The sequence below is a fragment of the Electrophorus electricus genome, unplaced genomic scaffold (genome assembly GCF_041902795.1).
Source record: "Electrophorus electricus isolate QZ-2024a unplaced genomic scaffold, ASM4190279v1 Scaffold267, whole genome shotgun sequence".
In the NCBI taxonomy this organism is placed as follows: Eukaryota; Metazoa; Chordata; class Actinopteri; order Gymnotiformes; family Gymnotidae; genus Electrophorus; species Electrophorus electricus.
This window is the reverse complement of record NW_027658547.1, coordinates 10,271-28,499: the sequence shown is the minus strand read 5'-3', so window position 1 is coordinate 28,499 and position 18,229 is coordinate 10,271. Positions and strand designations below refer to the sequence as shown.

At 44.4% G+C, this 18,229-nt stretch overlaps 1 protein-coding gene across 1 annotated transcript; it reads left to right on the top strand.

Moving 5' to 3' along the window:
• The first annotated feature begins 516 nt into the window (after positions 1–516).
• LOC145655500 (G protein-activated inward rectifier potassium channel 1-like) lies at positions 517–11,976 on the top strand. Its single transcript, XM_081709040.1, has 3 exons — positions 517–1,700; positions 10,134–10,350; positions 10,605–11,976. The coding sequence occupies exons 1-3, from the start codon at positions 1,035–1,037 to the stop codon at positions 11,240–11,242; spliced, it is 1,521 nt and encodes a 506-aa protein (XP_081565166.1). The 5' UTR covers positions 517–1,034; the 3' UTR covers positions 11,243–11,976.
• The last annotated feature ends 6,253 nt before the right edge of the window (positions 11,977–18,229 follow it).

Below are 18,229 nucleotides of genomic sequence, written 5' to 3'. Positions count from 1 at the left end.
TTAATTCCATATTCTGCTACAGGTCACGACAACTAGTCCATGCAAGGCTTTCACGACTAGTCCATGCAAGGCAGTTCCCTGGACATGTATTGTGCCTACTTTTGAATGACATTGTACTATCAGTGGTAAAGCACCACTGGAAATGCTTTTTAGTGCAGGCTTAGGGTTAATTTGCGTCTGGGAAATCGGCCAATGGTGTGTTCTCTATGATGAACTAACCCATATTTGCATCACATAATGTTTTCCAAATTCTTATAATTTCCCGAAATCATATTTATAAACGAATCTAATATTTAACCCGCCTCTTAGAAACGCATATATATTTGTGTTGTATTCGTGTTTTATGAAAATTCTCGTACTGAATTTCAGTCGAAGTACTTTCTTTGAACGGCAGATGGCAACACACGATTTGGGATCATTGGCCACAGCGAATGCGCTGCAAGTCTCCAGTAAATCCATTTGCTTGGAATACCTGATTGGTTTGGCAATAGGCAAGTACGCTTGCACAACATCCCTTATTCTCAGCGCGGGCACCACGGGCACGAGTACCCACAAGTGCCGCAGTTTGGCTACAGTTTGTAATACGTTAGTCATTGCTACGTGACCGCATGTTGGAGGTATTAAATGAGTGAACCGGGCACTAACGCACCAGACTGAGGAGTTGGAAGACTACGGAATAAGATCATTCATGCAATAAAGAATTTTGGCGTCTGCTGTTTTGTTTGTGCCGCAATTAAATGACTTTGAAAACAGAACAAAAGAAAGAAGAGCTTTATTCAAGAGGATGTATTTTTTAAAGTTGTGGACCAGAAGAAGCGCCTAATATTTGACAGTTGTACTACTATTATTTCATCACCCAATCTACAAATTTGTACTCCAATTGTTTTTTTCACGCAAACTGTAAATTTCTTAATATAATTAAATAACCTCACATGGAACTCAACTGAGGTGTTTGACGCATGCCATGCGTAAATAGCCTTACACGAAACTTGAGCAATACTTATGCGTTATTCTAATATAACCGCTTGGTAATTATGTCAGCTATTAGAAGGAAATTCGGTGACGACTATCAGGTTGTTAACACGAGCCGAGGTGTTTCTTTTTCCGCACCAGCCAAAAGAAAGCGCCAACGTTTTGTGGAGAAGAACGGACGCTGCAATGTCCAACACGGTAACCTTGGTGGAGAGACCAGCAGGTACCTCTCCGATTTGTTCACCACGCTGGTAGATTTAAAGTGGCGCTGGAATTTACTCATATTCCTTTTGACCTATACAGTCGCATGGCTCATAATGGCATCTATGTGGTGGATAATCGCTTATATCCGCGGAGACCTTGGCCGTAGCCACGACGACTCGTACACCCCGTGCGTCGCCAACGTTTACAACTTTCCTTCGGCTTTTCTGTTTTTCATTGAGACCGAGGCAACTATCGGGTACGGATACCGATACATAACGGAGAAGTGCCCCGAAGGCATAATACTTTTCCTTTTCCAGTCGCTTTTGGGCTCAATTGTAGACGCGTTCCTCATCGGATGCATGTTCATTAAGATGTCCCAGCCGAAGAAGCGAGCCGAGACGCTCATGTTCAGTCAAGACGCGGTCATCTCTCAGCGCGATGGCAAGCTGTGCCTCATGTTTAGGGTCGGGAACCTTAGGAACAGCCACATGGTCTCAGCACAGATCAGGTGCAAACTCATAAAGGTAATTAATCATGTGTTCTGTATGAATCGTTGTTGTATCTGTCCATGAGCACCCACACGCATGTCCACAGTGTAATACATGTAAACCGTATAGGTGTTTGTCGGTGTGTGCGTGCTCGTTTAGATCTACTTCTCAATTACTTTTCAGTGCGTCTACCAAAAGTTACACTGATAAGAAGAAAAGTGTATATAACCAATTTAATGATACACCACTGAGCAGAATATAATGATGTAGTAATCTGTGGGACACTGTTCTCACAAATAGACAATATACTAGTACAATTGTGTCTATTGTCTACTAATTGTACTAGTGTATTGCCTATTTGGGAGAGTAGTATCTCACAAATGACTATGTAATTGTGTTCTTAGAAGCATGGATATCCTAGTTAGATTAAAATGATTAGTGGTTAGTTCATTATTGTTTGTTCATCTATGTCCAAATGCAGGTTAAAAAGGATTTATTCGCTGTAAGAATGAGCACAAAAATCCAGATCAATATTACTAAACAAATCCCAGCATGCATGTTGATGACCTTCTTGGTTAGTTGTATGATTCCAGTGAGATCTCCACTGTGATGAATATGTATTAAACACAGGAAATTAGATAGAAGGGAAAAGTATTTAGAATGTTTTTTTTATTGATCTTAAATAGAGTCGGTAGGCTACAGGGTTATAAGTTATGTGATAGGAATCCAAGATTGTCCCATGATGTAAGAGAGAATAGATTCTTACCAGAATTGGCTTTTAAGAACAAAAACAAACCTTCAAATGCACATTAGACCATTTCATACCAAGCACTGCTTTCGCATTAAAACAGCATTGTAATGCAGTTTGTATGTTTCTTATATTTAGCAGAGTTTTTTTCCTGTTCTTGGAAAGCAGTAGGGACATTTTGGAGACTGTGCTTTGTAAAGAGAATGGTTCGTCATAGCTCTGCGCTGCAGCCTAGAGCGACAGTCTGGAAGACAGCGAGGAAAGATGCAGTATTTCATCAGAAAGTCTTTCTTAAGTCATCACTATAGAGACTTCACACAAAAGTTAGAAAACATAAGCAAGACACGTATTGTCACACATTCAAAGATTGAAGAGGTTACATATACTTTAGGTATCACATACAGTTTAGCTTGTATGGTCAAGTGAAGTGAAATTGATCTATATAGCACTTTTTGCACACAAGTCACAAAGCAGCATTACAAATGTATGGGTCAAAGGTCCCTAATGGGCAAATCAGGGCTGACAGTGGCTAGGAAAAACTTTGGAATTATGGGGGAAAAAAAACCTGGGAGGACTAAGACTCAAGAGGGAATTGATCCTTCTTGGGAAGCCCAGCTAATAAACAGTCCATGCTGTTTTATATTAAGTTTAGTCCAAGTAGCTACTTCAGTATAGAGAACCAGTTCTCTGTGATTCTCCCCAATTACTCTTTCCATGGAGAGTAAGATAAAATAGAAGAGAAAGAGAGAGAACACGGGATCAGAGGAAGAGAAGACGGAGCCTGTGGAGAGAAGAAAGAAATGAGTGAAGTCTTGAAGATAGGATTTGATCAGAGCAGGAAGGAGTTGAATGTTCAGAGAGGATCTGTGTGTGTGTGTGTGTGTGTGTGTGTGTGCGCAGGTGCGGTGGGGGTGGGGGGGTTCTAAGGGCTGAGAAAAGGAGAGGGTGATTGACAGCTGGTTTCTCGCCTCTTGCTGACAGCAGCAGATATGATCGGGCCCACTGCAGAGAAGGACAGGCTGACGGATGGCTGACTTCAACAGCTCCTTTACTCTTTGCTGCTCTCTCTCTCTCCCTTTCTCTTTCTCTGATATATTAGTGCTCTGTAGTCCAAAACAGTGTGATGGGGTAAAGGTCTATTGCTGAAGTGTCCTCAGCAGTAGCCACACATCTTTTGGCTAGAGTGTTTCTGCAGAGTAAGCACTCTACGCTGCCTCACTCATTTACCCCCAACTCCCTCCTCTCTTAACACGCACATGAGAAGTGAAACTGAATTAACTATGACACTGACCAGACCACAGATGTGGTCTAATCAACAATATATGTACAAGTATCATTTAGACATTTAATTAATCTGGACTATGAGTAAATGAATGAGGCACATTTCATAGACTTGGTTTTGCCTATTTCAATGATGAAATGAGGGGACATGACGAAAAATTGTAATGCATAGATGCTCTATTTCTAAATGTTTCACATTTTATTGTGGTTTTACATTGGAATCAGACAATAACAATTCATAAGAGCATTTTTTTTATGGTTCCAACATGAAGTAGCTGTCTGACAGTGCTTGCTTTACCCTGTGACGCCGGCCATGTAAATGCTGTATGACGCATCCTTCCTCTTAAGAGCTTTGTTTACTACAACAATGAATATGAACAATGTGTCCCACATATGTGGTTTCCAGCAATTAAAATCTTCAGCACTTTTAGGACATTCTTTCACAAGTTATATATACACTCTCAAAAGAACTTTCCACTTTTTGGTTAACAATCTGTGCGTGCCACATACGGACATACTGAGATTTCCTCTCCGATTTTCATTAATTTCCCTAAGCGTTTGGGAATTATATGTGCTCAATAAGCCTTGAGGCACTTTAATGGTTTTACCGGATCTTCGGATTTCAGTTCGTGTTTGCACGTTATGACATGGGTTCCCTCTACTACACTTTGTTCCACTGCGAAGATGTGCCTCCGGTTTTCCCTATAAGTTGCCCCGTTTTGTGTTTGGGACCTTGGAGCTTCGCTGTGTATTGTGTCAATTTTAACACTCCAGTGCTTTCCATCATGCGGTCACCCTCTAACACTTAGTTATCGCTTGTCTTTGTAGTATCCTTTCTGGGCGTTTTTCACCTTTCACTTTTCTCAGCTAGAGCTATAGCTTTGTGTACAGGTGCGTGGTTACTTCACCTTGTAGAGCAGATAGCACAGGGTACTAGTCTGTGGGTTTGATTAACAGGTTGCACACATTCTCATACTGATGAAATATAAGTAAGTTGTCCTGTAGAACAGCGTCTACCGCATGCTGTAAATGTAGTCTTCTTCTGTTCACTTTCAAACATCTTTGGCATGCAGATCCTGAGTTTTTCTAAACAGGAGTTCTGTTGGCTGCTGACCATGTGACTGGGAAGTTGGTCTGTAGTGCAGTTATGCTAAGTGAGGTTGACAGTTTGAATCTATTTACCTTTTTTCACCATTTTCCATGAACCGATTCACAGATTTTGAACCTGTGACGCAGTGTCACAGGTTCAAAATCAAAGGTCTTTGCAAAGTTGCAGAACTCTTCACAACTAACCCAAGATCTGTTATCGGTTATCACCACATCAGCAATACCATGTTGTGCAAAAATAAATGTGATGTTTAAAAGGGCAGTGGGAGCTCAATCGTTTACAAAGAGCTTGCCTTTTAATTGGAAGGTTGCTGGTTCAAACCCCACCACTGCCAAGTTGCCACTGTTGGGCCCCTGAGCAAGACCCTTAACCCTCAATTACTCAGGGTGTACTCAATCATAATGGTAAGTTACTTTGGATAAAAGCATCAGCTAAATGATGTATGTTATAACCTGGGTGACCAAGCTAGTAGCACATAGTTTTCCCCCATTTAATTTAAACACATCTATACCTGCTTCACTCCATTGTGTACACGTCACATTGTTCTCAACCCACAGAGGCTCTTTTATGCTCAGCCATTTCCACAAGACTGAACGGCCCTCTGAATGTCAGAACCCATACCTGGCCAGTACAATATTGTTTTGGCCAATCTCATGGAGTTCTGTAGCAAGGTATCACTCTGGGGTTTTTAAAAACAGCTTATTACCACAGTTCTTGAGCCCTTAAACAGAACACCACCTGACAACACATCTCAGTACTGGTTGTCTGAGACTGTTACAAAATGCCCTGACCAACCCTGTGTGATTGCTTTAAAAACACGTATTGAATACCTTCCTGAAACTGTACTTGTCACAAGTGTTGACAAGAGTGTCAACATTTTTGCCATATATAAATCCATGTGGTGGGTTTTCATCCATATGCAGGATGTAGTGTTCCCTTTTCTATTTTTGTGCATAATTGCACTCTGAGGCTGTCAGCTCTGAATGCCTAGGCTATCAGGTTCCAACTTGTGCCATATTTCGGTAACAACACTGCACCTATGCCAGATTTGGATGCATCTACTGAAATGATCTTAAGAGATCTCCAGTCAAAGGTTTTGCAAAGTAAGCTTCTGATACTAGCTGGTTTTGGAATGAATTTGTCTAAATAGTAAATGATACCCTCTTGTGTCAGCTTTGCACAAAGGACTTGTTGGCATGTAATTTTGGGCCATTTTCTCTAGCTGTGTCATTTTCATTCTCTGATCATGCGCTTTGATTATCCTGCCCCAGGTCATCAATATAAACTGCCATACCTTATTATTTTCTAGAGATCTGCTGGATAGTCTTATGGAACATATCTAGTGTACAGTCCATCTCAAAAGGTCAATCTTTTTAAAGAACAGCTGCAGAATAGCATTGTTTTGGTAGAGAGTTTGGTTCTTTAACTGTCCAGACCAATTTGCCAAAACCATACTGAAACATCTAGTTTTGAGAAGTATTTGGAACCTGCTGTGCACCAAAGATTTGTCACCTCATTGGCAACTGGTAGCACTCACGATTCACATATCTATTCAGCTCTTTTGGGTCTGTGCTTAACCTTAATGAGCCATTTTTCTCATTAATCACAAGTGGCTCTTGCGCGTTCTCTGTTGCATCTTGAGACTTTAGTCTTTGCTGCTCTGCCTTTCACTTTCTTCCGACTGGCTCAATATCTAGCCTGGCCCGCTTCGTTCCGGGCCACGTGTTGGCCTGTGCTGTGTATCTACATTTGAATGCAATGACTCTTCTTGTGACCCTTCCATCGACGGTATACACAGCAAATCCATTCCTTATGCTGTCCCATGTCTGAGACCAGTCGCACAAAGAGATCACCATAGCGGACCTGTTTATGGTCCACACACTGTACTGTACCATATTTATGACATTCCTCGCCACATGTTGAACACTGGTGTGGTTTGTTTTCACCTCCACATCACAGACTGTGCGTGTTCTCCTCACTCCCTTTGCGGCACGTTTTTGCTACTTTTCCATTTTCCTGTTATTTCCGATCATCTTTTATGTTCGGATCTGTCTGGCTAGAGTCCACGCTTTCATTCTGTTTTGCTTTGCTTGTCTTGCCTTGCAAATCTGCATTTGACTTTTTCTAGCATCAGTTCTCACTTTCTTTTAAAAGCATTTTTTTTTCTTTTCTTCTCAGTCCCCTATCACTAATACACCGTCCTGCTGCAGATCAGAGAGTTGGTGGGAGTCCCAAAATTACACAACAAACATTTGAACCTCAAGTGCACTTGAGGGCCACAAATTTGAAATCTGACTGTGACTAAATTAAAATATACGTTTTCCAATCTGTGTGTGTGTGTGTGGTGTGTGTGTGTGTGTGTGTGTGTGTGTGTGTGTGTGTGTGTGTGTGTGTATATATATATATATATATATATATATATATATATATATATATATATATATATATATATATATATATATATGCTGTTCCAGCATTAGTTGCATGCTACTAGGTCTTCCAGGGAGTTGGCTACTGCCACTGTTAGGAACAGTGCAATATTTTCACTTTTCTCATTCTAATTACCATCAAATACAGGATGAACCTTTTCCACTCTTCCTAAATGTTCCCTCTAAACTTCATTTTGGTCGGAGGCTTTAAATACAGCTCCATTTTTTTATGTTAGGTGCTAATATTCCAGCTATTACATAAATATGTTAGTCTGATCCCAGCCAACGTGGCCACAATAGTCCATAGTCTCTGTGTGGGATCCGCACGTCACCTAATTGGGATATCTTATATTTGCCATTTTTAAACATATAGCCTAGTTTTTTTTTTTATAAAAAACTATTACAAAGCAGACATTCATATAGTACATAATTTTCTGCCATAGTTCATGCAAAAGAATAAGAACCTGAACTTGCAATGGTACACAAACTTAAAGAGTTGCATAAAGTATATGGCCTACATGCCTCATAGTACAATTAGTGAGCCAAGGCCAGTTTTAATGATGGTTAAATTGTTAAAATGTTGCAAGAATTACAGGTCTAATAATATCTAGTAATTTAACAATTCTTCATTTGTTTTTCAGTGTCATACAGAGTAAACTGCTTGTCCACCAAAGAATCAACTTCAGTGACTAGTGGTACCATGATATTAATTATATAGTTGCTAACAAAGCAAAACAGATCTCCTGTTTTCTTTGTAAGCTAATTTTGCTCTAGTGGCACACTGAACATATTAAACCGTGTACATGGCCATTTTTCATACTCTCCAGTAATCTGTGTAGTATGCACGATTTAGGAATGTTGCTATAAAGTATGTGGTTAAAAATCTATACTACTGAAATGCACTTAAAGCAAATTAACTCATATGACAACTAATCCATTGGGCAACTCTAGTTAACGATAGCTGGAGCATTTCAAATATCAGCTTGTAAGGTTGTATGATTCCCAGTCTCCTTCCTTGCGGAGTTATATGCAGTATGCTTAGTAGTCTCCCAGCATAGTATGGTGCCAGCTACATATTACGCCTGGGCTGCTGAGGACTGATGAGCCAATGTGGTTGTTTTTAAGTATTGTTTTTTTATTTTGTATTTAAAAAAGGTTTAATATAATATTGCAATTAATATAATATTATACAAAAATATATGTATATGCTACAGTGTGTTCCCTGGTTCTTGAAATATGACAGCCGTTGTGAAGAACTTCCTTGTGCCTGCATTCAACCTTGGCAACAGAAAATAGAGGCACACGCGTGAAGATCAGAGCTGCACACCAGCATTCCAGAGCTGCTCTCTGTAGCCTTTCTGTCAGGGCATAACTGACACACGGTTCACACTGCGCTCTTCCCAGTTTCTTCTACAGAGAAGACCATTCCGATGAAGGTGAAATGCAGAGCGGATATTTGCAACAGCAAAACGTACGTGGCAAACGATATGTTTATCAGATTTTGTTATGAGGAACTGCTTTACTTTCTCGCTTTCAAAATAATGGAAACACACACAGTTGGAAGCTTCTTTGTGTGTGCGCAAAAGCATGCTTACGTGACTGCGATAAAGTATCCAGGTGCGTGGAAATGGCTTGTATGTGAAAGCCGCGTGGGTCCTCCGTCTCTCCTGTGAAAAGTCGCACCCCTTACACCGGGTGCACCACAACGACTGGAGCTCAGTCTGCTTGCCATCTGGGGATGATGGGTGATGGAACCAGCTCGCGCTGACTGTCCCGCCGGTCCCTTATGTTCACACAAAAGACGGCGGGGTCAAAGGGACATACAGTACAATTGTCTAAAGCAGTCGAGCAATGCTTACTCATGTGCTTACTAAACGTACTGTAACTTGGCTTAAAACCCCTGAGCTTGCAGAGTTAGGCAGCAGATGAGTGCAAGCAGTTGTCAGGTTTTCTCCCGTGACTTGTTATGCAGTCTGGCTCTGATGGACTTGATGCTGTATGTGGGCTGCCGGCAGGAACAGTGTATAGTGCATTTTCGAAAATAATCGTACACTTATACAAACTCTGTGAAATTTCACAACGGATTTTAGTCAAATAGTGTACGGGCAACGTTTTTGATTGCAAATTAGATTTAAATTCTTCCCTTGCCAGGCGCATGGCCACAGCGCTGAATTTGCAGTGTTGATGATGATAATTATGGCATGAAAGGGGCAAAAACATCCTCTCCTCAGATTTGGCCTGAGAAGCCTAAAGGTATGTTCCTAAATTAATAAACTCATTTGAGATTTGTGGGCCAAATTAATGTTGAGCCATTTTGGGGTTAGAGGAAAAAAATGAGACAAACGTAGTTGCAACATAGTAGGAAATTTCTATAAAGATTATATCAGCATGTATCGAGTCTGGCAGTAACTCTGATGTTGAGGGTGAGATGATGATTTGTTGATTCATCATGTAAAATCCTAATTATGCTAATCATTTCAGTACGTCACATGGATTTGTTATTTTCACAGTCAAGCAGAGGAGTTGCTAGATGTAGTGTTTTGTTCAGAAGTCTTGGCCAAATGCTGAGGCAAACAGCACCACTCCAGTTCATGCTATATTCTGCCTTCACATTTGGAGTTAATAAATCACTCCAGAACAGCACAGTAAGCTCGGCATTGACTTTATCCACACATCCATTTAAGTGGTTCCCTTGTGCATTCAGAGACATTTGCTTTAAGAAAATGTGAGTGGAAATGCAATTTGACAAATGGCCCCCGTGTAGCTTGTATGTGATCAGACACCAGCAGGGGAAAAAACATTTCAAAAGAAGTTTCGGAAAGAGTTCTCGAGTACACAAGAGCTGAGCCTTTCTTTTCTCTTTCCGTCTCCGTCCTCTCTGTCTCTCTCTCTCGCTGATCCAGTCACGCCAGACCCCTGAGGGGGAGTTCCTGCCTCTAGACCAGAGGGAGCTGGATGTGGGGTTTGGGACGGGTGCCGACCAGCTCTTCCTCGTCTCTCCGCTCACCATCTGCCACGAGATCAATCCAAAAAGTCCTTTCTTCGACCTGTCTCAGCGCTCTCTCATGAGCGAGCAGTTTGAGATCGTCGTCATCCTGGAGGGGATCGTAGAAACCACAGGTTAGAGTCACGCTGATGGACCGAGCCATAAATGATTAATGCAGAGCCATTTTGTGGTCAAAGGGGGCAGAGAAATGAGACAAATGTAGTTGCAATCAGAGGGAAAAGCAGGGTTGTATTGCTGTGTTTACTCTCAAGCTTGACTGATTGCATCCCCATCAACCCCCTGCCATCTTCCTACATCTTTCTATTTTCCTCTCTCTCTTTCTCTCTATCTTTGTTTTCTCTCACTCTCTGTCTCTGTCTGCCTCAAGGTATGACATGCCAGGCTCGTACGTCCTACACGGAGGACGAGGTGCTGTGGGGCCACCGCTTCCTGCCTGTCATGTCCCTGGAGGAGGGCTTCTTCCGGGTCGACTACTCACAGTTCCACAGCACCTTCGAAGTGCCCACGCCACCCTACAGCGTGAAAGAGCAAGAAGAGACATCCTGCCTGCCCTCGCCGGCGCCACCCCTCACGCCGACCCCCGGCGACCCGCGCGGCCGCAGAGAGCGTATCTTCTCCCTGGACGGCGTCCCCGTCGCCGAGGGCACCGCCTGCAGGCTACCCAGCAAGCTGCAGCGCATGAGCTCCAGGAACGGCAAAGGGGCCCTGAAGGCCGCAGGAGCGCAGCCCGCCGAGAAAGCTTCCAGCACGGGCGACCTGCCCCTGTGTGTGCAGCGCCTGGGCTCGCTGGCCGGCCCGGACGAGCCCGAGACCCGGCTGGAGCTGAAGGCCCTCCGTGTGAGCTCAGAAGCGCACACCCAGTCGGCGGGAGAGCTGGAGCACCACAGACCGCCTTCGGTGGCGGCTCCCGTCCCCGGGCCCAACCTCCACCCGCTGCCGGCGCCCGGCGGCCGGCCCGAAGACAACCTGCCGGCCAAACTACGCAGGATGAATGCGGACCGCTGAGCCGTGAACCGAGAGGTGTACAATGTCGGCCACGACTCGGATGGACAGAGAGGCGTTTTGGGGGGAACGGGGAAACGGGACTTTACCAAGATTTTAACATGCTCCTATATGCTATAGGGAGGCTTCAATTGGACTATACTGTGATTCTTTTAAATTGAATGCAAAGGAAACAGCCATGTCTCGCCCTGCTTTGTTCAAGAATAACTGATTACTGTGTCAGCGATAGCAGCAACTTAAGTTCGGCCAAGCTGAGAAGAAATGTTCAGTTTCATTGCTGCAGTGCAAAAATATTCACATAAATGACACCATCTTGTTGATTTACTCTTGACTGGTCAAATTGAATCATAATCTGTTTTCACTTCTGACAAATCTACACTTTCAAAGCATTGTTGAGAACTGACTTATTTTAAAGATGCACTCTGGTATGTAAAGGCTGTACAGAATGAAAGGTTAATGGTATGTGTAACTTTAACCAAGACACGACTTAAATGTCCACATAACTGTGCTCGTGGCAACAGACTGTGAATTGTGCACCTACTATCACTGCACCTCGCGAGGTGACACTACACTATGAGGCAAAAACATGGACTTCAACATGCTTCTCCTATCTTTGCAATATAGAACTGCCAAACGCAGGGTGTTGAGCTATGTAAACTTAGGCGTTCTCTTCTATACTGAGATCACATTTAAATAATATTTTCATCTATTCAAAGGTTATAATAAATTATTTGGGAAGTGTTGTTTTCATGTTATGTTAATTGACATCCACCAATCATATAGCGCATGCATGCTCCTAAGCATGGAACCCTTATCAACGAATCTACAAAATAATCAAATTTGCTTGCTATGTGTAATTGATGACATCTAAGCGACTTTTTGCATTGGCTGTGTAATAGGCAACACTTATTTACATTAAACACAGTCGGTGCACAAGTATAAGAGACCAGAGCAACAGATAGCTATTAGTAATTAGTGTCACTGTAGCAACCTCATGGCTCTCACCTCAGGCCGGGGGAGGGAGTGAGAGTAATTTGGTTAGCCCCCAGCAGGACATCCATCACAGCCCGCATCCGCCGTATTACTTCATTATTCTTAATTGCGGCCTCGACGGCGCGCCGTCTCTGGTTCCGTCCCGTACCGCTTCGGCCAAAGACGGTGTGATGAGGGAAGAGGGCAGTGTGACCTCTGGCATGGGTGCATAATGTCCTGCTGGACAGACCTGCGTCTAGCATGCCAGTTCAAGTGTCACAGCTATTTCATGCAGCTGTCCAGGAGACATCTGACCATGCACATTAGCGTATTAGCACTTGAGCAAACTTTCAAGTGTTTGAATTTCACAAGCAATGACATTTCCTTGCTAAGAGTGATAGCTTTGAAACTGCAATTTATCATGTTCTACCGTGCCAGCAGGGAGCATAAAACTAGAACACTATGTACAGAAATGAAAAATGCGGTCATAAATTGCAAATGAGGTGACCTGCAACTGCATCGCCAGATGAGCTGGAGAACGCGTTCTTTTTATGGAGAGGCGCAGCTGACCCTGGCGTAGAGGACAAGGATATTTCCTGACGTTTGAAGGCCCTTCTGAGACACCCTATTGATTGGCCGGTCCCATTGCACAGGGCTGGGCAAATGTTACATCTGAATAAATCAGGCACAGTATGTGCTGGGAGCTGAGCGTGCAGGAGGCAGTGCAGAGTCGTGGAGGGACTGAGAAAAAAAAAACAGAAAAAGTCTCAACTGTCTGTTCTGTAGATACTGCAATCAGCTTTCATAGTTCAGTTTCATCGAAAGTTCGGCCAGATTAACCCTGCTGGGTTTGATTGACAAGGACGTGGGTTAGCGCGCGATCACACGGCCGACGAGCGTGAAGGCCGGGCTGGTCGCCCTGTGCAAGGCCCGCCTTGCTATCCCGCATGGCATCTGCAGCACGCTTTTGCACGAACTCCCACGTACATGCTCATCGTGCCCAGATGCTCATAAATATCTAGCAAACGGCAGATATTCAGGATCAAAAAGACTGGCAAGCCAGCATGAGAAGGTGACATCTTCTCTGAAGCAAGCTGGGGACCGTGTGGGGAGAGCCACTCAGGGTTGGGGGGAATCGGTGGGTGGATATAGAGCGGAACAGGTATCTGTTTATTGCCATTCTCCACTTTCTTTCCAGGCATAGCAGATGTTGAGGGGACGAGCGCCGCAAAGAGCATTTTTCATCTTTATACTGAAATGACCGGGGAGTGTGTTTTGTTTAGGTTTTCCAATTAAAGGAATACGAATGGCATCAGTTTGAAATAAGTGCGCTGTGTTACTCCAGCTTTGTTGTGTGGAAAAAAAAACCAGGGTTGGTTGTAGCATAACTGTGTCCTGTGGTTGGCCTTTGTCTGTCTGGGTTGTGCATAGCAACCGATGCATCCTGCTCTCCTGTGGCATCCTTTGTCTTATAGCGTTCCTTTGTTCTAACCTATCACATGGTGCTTCCCGTGGAATAGCCGAGTGCGTCTTAGCAGAGGGCTTCAGTACCAGCTGTTCCATCACATGCTCTGGGTGCTTGAGGGGGTCTCCACAGATGCAGCGCATTGTTAGATGGAATGGTTTGCAGTTTGAAAAGAAGTGGTGCCCATCTGTGATGCAGGTACTGCAATAAACCCGCCCCCCCCGTGCTTACCGTAGAGGTACACGCATATCGGGGTGGTGATACTATAATTCCTAATAAATTCATTTACTGGCCAAAATGATATATCTGAAGCGTCACATGGTACGGGCAATTAGCTGTGTTACAGATCGAGTCAGCTGTGAGTTCAAAAGACCTTTTGACTCACCCTCACTGCGTCAGTGCTCATCCATTGATGTCGCTAATAATGTCTTAGTGTATTTCCACCAGGAAATGTGTAAATCATTACATTCAGAGGGCAGATTCCACACCAGCAGCCTAATTTAACTGATGACTTCCACCAAATGGTCCTTTTCACGTCAGCTGGATAAAATCAACCCTAATGGGAAGGGAAGAGATGAGTGGGCCATCGCGGTCTCGGAGACAAATGAATGCCGGTTGAAGGCTCACACCTGTGAGTTCAGCTTTACCAGTGATAGCCTTTCCAGAAAAAAAAAAGAGATCTCTACTAAACACCACAGCGACTGGGCGACAGACGCTTGCCACTGGTGTCTGTACGCAAGTCCCACACCGAAGCGTGACCGAGGTTGAGTCAAACTCTCCGTCAAACGTTACGCCAGAGGCTACCGAAGAGAAGCAGAGCAACAAAGGTTGACCCAGTGAGCCGAGGGAGTACGGCTAGACCCGGCCTGCTTTCAACGATCGCAAGTTACGACCAGCAATGTTCCTCTGACCTAATGGCTTCCCTATGGAGGGATATGCAGAGAGAGGCAATACGTAGAATTAACGCGCAACTGATGTGGCACAGTGAAGAAAGAAGGGCCTGTGAGAGGCTTGTGCCACTGAACTACAGCAGACATGATCCAGCACAGACCAGGACCCACGGCATGCAGAAACCTATTCAACCTTGTATACTGTCTGAAACAGCAGCGTTTGTCTAAACATGCACAAATATGCATAATGTAATTTCTTTACCCTTTCACTCTCATTTTATAACCTCTTTACTCATTCATTCGTGGCAACGCCATGGAGAATTGGAACATTTAATGAGCGTTTTCTGTAAACGTGCGGCCCAGTCACCAGGGCAACTGATGAAGAATAACACTAGTCCTCTGGTACTAGGTTCACCTTCCTGGTGCCAACACAGAGCATGGACCAGAAACCTTTCAGCTCTACAGTGTTTCAGGTCCTGGGGCGAGGGTCGTTATTCATGAGCAAACAAACTTAAAATCACGTGCTATTCTGGTTCATTGTAAACGTGCATTGTGCTACACTAAATAATGCAGTTAGGTTATAATTGATTGACTTTTGTCCTCTTTGTGTGATATCTACTACTACATATACAGGCCAACAGACCAAACTGAAGTAGCTGTCAGGATCTGGTACATGTTTTCGCTAAAACATCCACGGTAAGTGCCTCGCAAAATTCTGTGAAAATCATAATTGGAGTACCTCTAGGTTAAATAAGTGCTTCCTAAGCTTTCAATGTGCAAAAACCCGTTTGGACATGTGAGGCGCCTGCGCCACTAAAGAGCACATGCAGGCCTTTAATCGTTAGAGTGGAACGCCTGGGTGGGAGGCTCTCCAGTGGATGACGAGAAGCTCACTTTTGCGACGAGGAGGGGCTCGCTATGCGCCCGGGTCCTCGAGCCTGAGGAACACACTCGTAAGGACCGTGAGCGAGAACCTGGAGTCAGCGCGACACACCCGCCACGTGCACTACACTGCGAAGCGGGAAAGAGCACAGCTACGAAAGGATCGCAACCTATGGGTGAGAGAAACAACATCTGCTCCACGCATATGGCGAAATACATTCTGACCCTCCAGTTCTGTTCCCCGTGCGCATATTTACCATAAGGCTTAGGATATAAATAACTATAAACACAGTGTCCAGACTGGACCAGCGTTGTTACATTTGGGTCTACATGCCAACTTTCCTCAGCTGAACAGCTTGGCCCCAGACTTCCTGCTGACCATAGGAATAGCAGGGTGACATGGAGGCCTATACCAGACGCTCTGGAAGGGTTTCAGCCACCTTCACCGGCCCTCTAAAGTTCAGCCAGCCAATCAGGGACGAGAGCGGGTCCGGAGGACGAGGCCTGGCACAAACCTGCCCTGAGGGAGTCTTGAAAGCTAATGTTCTGACTGCTTATGTATCTGTAGTCACTAGGCAAGCAAGAACTGCAGCAATTCTTGCAATTGTTTATAACAGAATTACTGCCCGATCTCACAAGATGCCCTGCATCACTCCGCATAATAAAGAGCTATTATCCGCCAGTGCTGAGGCTGTCGAAGCGTTTCCGACACTCTGACATGGAATCATGAGTCAGATGTGCTCCACATACTCAGCCACTCAGTTCACGTTTCACTGCCTGTGCCTTTTTGCATCTGATCAGATTAACCTTCCCGACTTGACTCCCCAGACGAGCCCACTGCGCGCTTCCAAGCAACTGTGGCCGCAAATTAGAAACGTGAAGGCAGCTGGGCGGTAAGAGTGAGATATGGTCTTTCAGACGAGTAAAGCTAGGACACTTTCTCTCTGGCGGTCTGTTCTGACTTGGCTGGCGAGTCCAGTTTCCAGGCAGGAGGCCGAGTGCTGCTGTGAACAATCGGAGGGGTGGGGAGGTGAGCGCAGAAGAACGGGAGGAACACCAACCGGCGCCTCGCTCATCTGTATTCGGAGAGGAACAGCGCACGCTTCTGTTGCTCATGCATTGGCAAGAGCCGCTACCTTCTTCACTTAGCTGCCAGGAGGAAAGTACACGTTGTATGTCACAAGCAACAAACGATGGTAGAAGTGCTTTATGGAATTCTGCGGGTCCACAGCGAACAGCATGAGCAAGGCCTCTGTAAAGCCTCGAGAAGACACAGAACACTCGCCTTCGCCAGCAGCGTTCCTTTTTCCTCATTTATGTCCCAGTTGTGAAACCAGTACGTGCCAGTTTATCTGTGAAACCTAATTAGGTCTCATGTCGTAATTTGGTGAATTGCTCCAAGCTCTGTCCTATACCCAAATAAAACAAAGGTTTGTTATCAAGGGCAAATCTGATGACATTCTTGATATCACTTCCTTTAATAAGAACTTGGGCTTTGATTAGACAGCTTACTGTTTTATAGATGGAGCAGGATATTAATAATACACATCTCCATTAGACTACCGAGTCTGACATAGCTCATAAAGCCCATACCTGCAGACATGAGTGATTTCCTACAGCAAGTTCACTGTGATATAAGTAGATTAAAAAAATTCTGTATAATTGATTATATTAGAGCCATGCATGTTCACAGGCAACACATGCAGCAAGAGGCTTTTCAGTAGACATGAAAAGGGGACGATATTTATTGTCTTACACTACAGCATTGCAAGCTTTTGTAATTATGGGACAGCAGTCACTATGCATAACATGTTCTCATGCATAAATAAAACATTTTTATCACCAAACAATACAGTTATACATCAGTTTGACAACCATTGGCCTTTTCGAATGTAAAACACGGCATAATGACTTTCTGAATCATAAATACTCGTCTCTCTTCTGTTGCGTGTGTAAAGAACACAGAACATTGAAAACGCCAGAGGCACATTTGGCCCGCTGTCTGTGTGTGTGCGCGCTTGCATACAAACCTACCTTTCTGCATGTGATTTAATGAGCTGTCATTCTATTGATCTGCGTAGGATTCATGAAACAGATGGCTAAGGTTGGCGCAGTTTCATTCACTCTGAAGGTTACCGACAGGACACCCGCGCGCGGCCGGGCCCAGGCGAAAGGCCGCGTTCACTCTCCCCTCTGGCGAGGCACCGTGCCGGTCGGCGCGACGTCCTGCTGAAAGCCGTTGACACCCCATAAAATATACCACCCAGCAAAACACCCAGCTCTTACGCTCAGCTGCTCCCGTGCTGAGGGGAAGCCATAGATCGTTTCAAGAGGTGATGACAGAAAATGTGATGACCAGAGAAGCAGAGGGTTATAACTCTGTAGCAACAGGCTACATGGCATTCGGTGCCAAAAAGAGCAACAGTAATGAATCCCGCAGTATATGCTGAAGCTAGAATCTGAATGTACGATGCTGGCCAGTGTCTTTCACTACACTAGACTTGCTTTTCACGCACAGAGACGATACATCTTGTACACTTGTAAATAAACGTCTGTTTTAAACCAGAGTGGTCGTCGTGCTGTGCAGTACATTCTGAACGAGCTACACAGCCCCACACGCTCCCCACTGCCGGTATGTAGCCTGGCAAATAACAGGATGTGCAAAATCAGACATGGATGGAGTCCCAGCCCATGGAGCACTTACCAGACGATCGATGGCCGCTGGGCGGAGGCGTGAGCTCAGAGTATAGATTTGAATATTGAATAGTTATCTATTAAATG